Source organism: Fukomys damarensis, unplaced genomic scaffold, assembly GCF_012274545.1.
Source record: "Fukomys damarensis isolate Sample0158 unplaced genomic scaffold, DMR_v1.0_HiC HiC_scaffold_23, whole genome shotgun sequence".
NCBI classification, from domain to species: Eukaryota; Metazoa; Chordata; class Mammalia; order Rodentia; family Bathyergidae; genus Fukomys; species Fukomys damarensis.
This window is the reverse complement of record NW_022900935.1, coordinates 11373818-11380295: the sequence shown is the minus strand read 5'-3', so window position 1 is coordinate 11380295 and position 6478 is coordinate 11373818. Positions and strand designations below refer to the sequence as shown.

Sequence of the window (6478 nt, the reverse complement as noted above, 5' to 3'; positions counted from 1 at the left end):
CCCCCAAGCTGTACATGAAACAAAAATCTTGGTGTCCGCCCTGAAAATAAATATCTTTTGCTTAAAAAAAAAAAAAAAGAAAGAAAGAAAGAAAGAAAGACACAAACCCAAACCCCAAAGCCAAACAGCAAGTCTGTTATTTGGGAGTTTAATGAGCCTGTATGAAGTCTCTGCTGGGGTTGGAAACCATGAGGCTCCAGGCAAGAAGACTGGGGGCTTCATTTTCCACTCTGAAAATGCCAAGGGGTCAGGTTCTGTGGGAACAGTGGGGGGGTGACCTGGGGTCCCCTCCTCCTTGTTCCCCTCCGTCCCTGCCCCAGCCCTGAGCGCCTTGCTGCCCTGGAAGGACTTCCTTCCTCATTATTTCAGTCAGAAAAGACACCTCTCGGACTGCCCCGTAAGGGCGGAGGGCTACACTGTCTCCTCCCACAAGGGTCCTGTGGGTGGGCGTTGTGCTCGCCTGATAGACAGGGACGCCGAGGCTCAGCAGGGTCACAGTGGCAAAGCCCTTGGTCAACACGCAGTAGTCAGGATCCAACCCAAGTTGAACTTCACATACACGGCCTTTCCAGGCCCCGTGGTCCCAGCTGGCCTGGGGCATCTCTCCTGGGTCTTCCACTGTCCAGGTCACCTGGCTCCCTCTACCCTGAGGAACCTGAGTTCTGAGGTGGGAAACAGAACGGAAAGTCGAGAAGAGGCCGATGAGGTGCCAGTGTGGTGGTCACCGCAGGCGGCGGCTGTTATGCCCTTGGCCCCCATTTAAAAAATAGTCAGGACTTCAAACATGGACTCCCAAGGAAAACAAACAGTCCCTCGTCCGTCTGCCCGCGCACCAGCGGTGGTGGGTAAAATTATCCTGGCAGTGACTACACAGTCATGAGGCCGGCCCCACTGTTTGCCCAGGCGGTGGTGGCCAGTCCCAGCTGGGCTGCCCCAAAGGCCTCTGGCTGGGGCCTTGCTGCACGCATGCTGCCTCGCACTGGGGGGACAGGAGGCCTTGTCCTAGGCGTCACCTATGCCACAGCAGGGCCATGGTGCTGGGATCGGATAGTCCCTGCGTTCGAGTCCTGGATCTGCCACCTACTAGCTATGTGGCCTTGGGAGAAAGAAATCACATTCTGTCGGACAGACTCCTGGTCTTAGCAGAGACTCAATCCCGGGCTCACAGAGCTGGGAAGGTCTCCTTCCCTCAGCAGTGCTGCCTTCTTGGGAAGAAGCCGGGGAGGGGAGGCTGGGGCTCCAAGAGGACCCAAGCTCTGCTCATTGGAGAAGTCTCCGGCCCTTTAACTCTGCCCTGTGACCCATCCATTCTGAGGGACTCCAGGAGTCCTCTGTTCCAGCGGCTGCCACTAGGCTTTCTTGAAATTCTGGACTGCTCATGGCTCCTGTCCCTTCAGGTGATCATGGGGGGTGGCCGGAAGTACATGTACCCTAAGAACAGAACCGACGTGGAGTACGAGATGGATGAGAAGTCCAAGGGCACAAGGCTGGACGGCCTGAACCTAATCGACATCTGGAAGAGTTTCAAACCAAGACACAAGGTGCCGGGGAGAGAGGGGAGGTGGCTATGGAGGTGGCCTGTGGGAGCCAGGGTGGACCCTCTGCATCTCGACTTTCTCCTCTGTGAAATGGGGACCGTGATTCCTCCCTCCAGGACGACAATGAGCTCTAGTGATTGGCACATAGTAGGTGACCAGCAAATGTCTCCCTGCAGAGTGGGACAGAAGAGGGCAGACAGCGGGGAGGAAGGGACCCCCGAGGGATATTCAGGCAGCACAAGGGGTGAATCAGCTGGTAACAGGGAATTTCGTGCTACCGTGGTGGGAAGGCTGGGACCTGCAGGCACCCAGAGGGGACAGGCCACCAGGGAGGGGTCTGGAAGTCCTGAGCAAGTGGGAGGAGGGGCAGAGGAGACAGGGCTGGACAGAGGCAGGAGGCAGGACTAGCCCTGGAGGGTGTGGGCCAAGGAGTAAGATGAGATGTCCTCAGTGGTGCTGACCCTCAGCCAACCAGGGAGGCCCCTGGAGGACCGAGGCTTTGCTCCTCGGAGAAGCCTCTGGCCCTTTAACTCTGTCCCGTGGCCCAGCCTGGGCCAGCTGGGGTCTGGAAATGACTGTGGTCAGGACTGAAGACAGTGGGGAGCAGGCTGGCCGCCACTTTGATGACACTGTGGGGTTGGGTTTCTCAGGGTTCCCGGACAGCCCCTAGGGAGGCTTCGTGGGATGAGACTGGGCCAAGGGTGGGTGGTGGCAGGGCTAGAGTGGCCCCTGGGGCGGGAAGGCGTGGCACTGGGCGTCTTCGAACCCTTCCCTTTCAAGCCAAAGACCCTTCCCCTCACGGCTTTTCCGTGGAGCATGGGACCAGGGCTTCATCCTTGCCCTGGACCCAGAGCCCACACCAAATCCCGCTGCAGCCCCACTTCTTAACCTCCATGCCCTCCTCCTCCCACAACGGCCCCAAGGTTTGAAAACCACAAGGGGCTGTCTTGGGGACACACAGCCAAAGCCTGGCAGTGCTGGCACCCCAGCCAAGGTGGCATCTCCTGTATCACCCTACAGGGTGGGGTCCTCACTCCTCAGACGCTTAGCTCATTCCCTTCAGGGGACACTGGGGCCCCTGTACCTGTCTCTGCCCTGTGAGTCCGCTGGGTAGGAAGCTCTTCCCTGACTTCAGGCTGAGCAACTCCTACTTATCCCCCACGTCCCCGGTAAGAAGTCACCTCCATCAGGAAACCTCCCTGATCTGACTTCTTAGCTCAGGGTCCCCTGGTTTCTCAGAACCCTCCTCCGCCTTTGTTACCACTGTAATTGCCTTTTGACTTATTCTTGAGGTCAGGGATGGTCGGTCCCGGGGGAGGCATAGGGATATCACAGGATGGAAAGGAACCATGACCTGAACCCTGAGACCAGCTGCGGCTGTGCATCCCCAGCACTGCTGACCTGAGCCCTTCCTCCTAGCACTCCCACTTCGTCTGGAATCGCACGGAGCTCCTGGCCCTCAACCTTCACACCGTGGACTACCTCTTGGGTAACTCTGCCTTCAGTTTCTAGACCTAGAACCCTGGGAAGGGGTCCAGTTCTCAGAATTAGGCCTGAAATCTGCTGGCTGTGCAGGGCTTAACCCCTTGGGCACTAGGGGAGGCAGTCGCTGCAAAGAGTGCAGCCCCTGCCATGCAGTGCTGCAAGGCATTGGACAGTGAGGGCAATATGGGCCGGGAAGCTAAATGCCCACTGGGACCATGGGGCTGGGGACCCAGGCAGGAGCCTCAGGCCTGGACTCAGCCCTGCTGCGTGCCAGGGTGAGCACCAGTGGCGTTGCCTCTGCCAGGCCTGATTTGTTGCTCTCCTACCAGGGAACGGGGAGCAGGCAAGGAGGGGTCCAGGGCAGCTCCGGGCTCCGGTGGACATCAAGGCCAGCCCTGGTCAGTGTGGGAGGGGACTGCACCAAGGCTGGGTGCCTGGAGGCAAGAGTCTCAGGTGCCATCCCAAGGCTGCCTTATACCTGGGCTCTCAGAGCGCTCTGCTGGTGGGAGCTCTTGTTCAGCTGTGCACACTTACAGTCGTGGTGCCCATGTAGAACCTGGTGACATGGACGAAGAATAAATCATTCTCCTCACACCACAAGCTCTGTGAAGACTAGGGACAACGGCCTCGAGCTTTCTGCTCCTTCACTGCACAGACCACAGTGCCCTCCAAGCCTCACTTGCAACTCTGCACATGCTCGGGTCGCCCCTGGAGTCCGGGCCACAGTCCTCTGCCTCAGAGCCTCAGTGCTGTGTCCTGTGCCCCTTGTGCTGAGGTAGATTGGTGGATTCGACTCAGATCTGCCACCGCTTGTCTAGAAATGGCAAGAGGTTGCCACCTCCTGGCCTCAGTCTCCACCCCCTTGACCTAGTGGTGGCTGTGAAGATGACAGGAACTGTGGGCATAATTTGGGCCCACAAAAGCCACCTGGATATGGTTCCTCCTCCACCACACTACCCCCCAGTTAGGTGAAGGAAGCCTGTTTTCTTAGACATCCCAGGTCCCTTGGGGTCCTCCTGGAAGGCTCAGGGCTCAGCACCCTGTCCCTCTTGTGTCCCTCCAGGTTTGTTTGAGCCCGGGGACATGCAGTATGAGCTGAACAGGAACAACGAGACTGACCCATCGCTCTCCGAGATGGTGGAGGTGGCCATCAAGATTCTGCAGAAGAACCCGAAAGGATTCTTCTTGCTGGTGGAAGGTAGGGGAGCCAGACCTGCTGAGGAAAAGCTGCTGAAAACTCAGACTTGAGGTCAGGGGATGGGGTGGCTCAGCTGAGAGGACGCTGTGGAAACTTTCAGTCCCCTCACTGTTCTCCTGTGGGCGTGGAGAGGGTGAGTCAGGTCGGTCCAGGAAGGCCCTCAGCCCCTCAGTTTCACTCCTCTGGAGGTCAATCCTGTCGGGCCTTGGCTTCCTACACTGCCCTTCCACATGGCTCCCGGTGCTGTCCCTGTCCCTGCCGGTGGCCAAGGAGTGAGAACTTGTCCTGGTGCTGCCACCCACTGGCTGTGTGACCTTGGCCTGTACATTTCTGTAAATAGAGACCCAAAAGAGTTCCCTCCTCTGACGGAGTGACTGTCCTCCACAGAGCTCAGAGACATCAAGTACTTGCAACAGGACCCAGCAAGGAAGAACCCCCACGATTTCTATTATTACCATTGTTTTGACTACACAGTGGCCAAGACAGCAGCAGTGGGAAGTTCAAAGTGATAACGTTGTAACTGCCCTGGCCTTCTGTGGTCCCTCGGGTTGTCCTGCTGAGGCCTGAGTGGACACACGCCCACGCAGACAAGCGGACTTGTTTGCACAAATACTTACCACATGTACACGTGCACCCAGGCCCCCCACCGTCCCAAAGCCAGTGGCTGCCGGCCCAGCTCGGCTGCTGTCTGTCTCTTGCCAAACCCCAGGGTTCCCACAAGTCCAGCGGTCTCGGCCTGGCTCTGGACAGGCCTCTGAGGCCAAGGAACCCGCCAGGAACCAGCGGTGGCAGCATGGGTTCCCCCAGGAGTGGTCCTCTCCCTGAGCGGGGCCAGGCCACCCCGCCAGGCCAGCTGCTACCAAGCCACAACAAAGGGAGTGCCCGCCCCGCCAGCCTGCCTGACTGCTGTGAAGCTGAGGCTGGAGGGCGTGAGGACAGCCTAGTGCCCAGACTCAGGACCCTCAGAGTCTGGAGTGTCTGCCCATGCAGAGCCCCATGGGTAGGTGGGGGAGGGGAGAGTCGTCCCTCAGGCCACACAGTCCTTGGTCACTAGGCCAAGCATGTAGCCAGCCCCTGTGTGCACCTGAAGGAGGTGGCACAGGATTCAGGCTTAGAAAAGACCACCATGGCACTGCCAGGCCCTGAGGATTTCCACTGCCCTTTGGGAGTGGGAGGCTCCATGCTTTTAGCTTAAAGGGGATATATTCAAAATTGGGACTGAAAAAATGGGCTTCTAGGCTCTTCTTCTTCTTCTTCCTCTTCCTCCTCCCTTTCCCTCCCCCTTCCCCCCCATACTGGGGATCAAACCCAGGGCCTTCCCACTGAGCTACATTCCCAGCCCTTTTTATTTTTTATTTTGAAATAGAGTCTTGTTGAATTGCCCAGATTTGGATCTAACTTGCTATCCTTCCGCCTCAGCCTCCCAGAGCGCTAGGATTACAGGCGTGTGCCGCCACACCTGGCTGAGAAAGGGGCTGAACTCAATGCCCTGCAGATCTCACCAGCAGCGGATCACATCACTCCCCAGCTCTAGGCCTTAGCTTCTCCATCTGTGAATGGGGCTGCCCAGGACTGCTGTGAAGAGAAAACTAGACCTCAGTTTGCTATGCCTGGCACATGGTAGGGACTCAGCGTGCTCCCCTCCTCCGCCTCCTTGATGACTTCAGGCCTCAGAAGACACTGCTGGGGGCAGAGGGGGCAACTGGAAGCTCATAGCCCTTCCTTCTGGTGGTTCTGCCTTTAGTCCAGGTTTTGCATCCTCCACACAGGGGCCTTAGTCCTGTGACCCCCTTTCTGGCCTCTCTAGAGGTTCAGTGGTGACATGAGATGCCTAAGGTGTGCCTGGCACATGTATTTCCTGCTGAAATTGCTGCTCTTCCCCGGCAAGGAAATGGTAGTCCGGTGATGGCGTCATAGGGAATGGGGGCACAGCTCTTCCCCTTCCCCCTCACTCAAGACCTCTGTCTTGATGTCCCAAGGAGGCAGGATTGACCATGGACACCATGAGGGCAAAGCCAAGCAAGCGCTGCACGAGGCAGTAGAGATGGACCAAGCAATCGGACTGGCAGGCGCCATGACCTCTTTGAATGACACTCTGACTGTGGTCACGGCTGACCATTCCCACGTCTTTACCTTCGGTGGATACACACCCCGGGGCAACTCTATCTTTGGTAGGTGGGCGGAAGATGCAGCCAGCCTGGTGCACAGGGAGAGCCGAGAGAGAGAGAGAGAGAGAGAGAGAGAGAGAGAGAGAGAG

The 6478-nt window shown here is 57.8% G+C and overlaps 1 protein-coding gene across 4 annotated transcripts in view; it reads left to right on the top strand.

Annotated features, from left to right (window-relative positions):
• The window catches only part of Alpl (alkaline phosphatase, biomineralization associated), a 53341-nt gene that overhangs the window by 44684 nt on the left and 2179 nt on the right, over nt 1–6478 (top strand). For all 4 annotated transcript variants that reach the window (XM_010626024.1, XM_010626020.2, XM_010626021.2 and 1 more), the window contains exons 7-10: nt 1398–1541; nt 2958–3027; nt 4087–4221; nt 6201–6392. In XM_010626024.1, coding sequence (XP_010624326.1) covers nt 1398–1541; nt 2958–3027; nt 4087–4221; nt 6201–6392 — 541 coding nt within the window. The remainder of the gene's footprint in view (nt 1–1397; nt 1542–2957; nt 3028–4086; nt 4222–6200; nt 6393–6478) is intronic.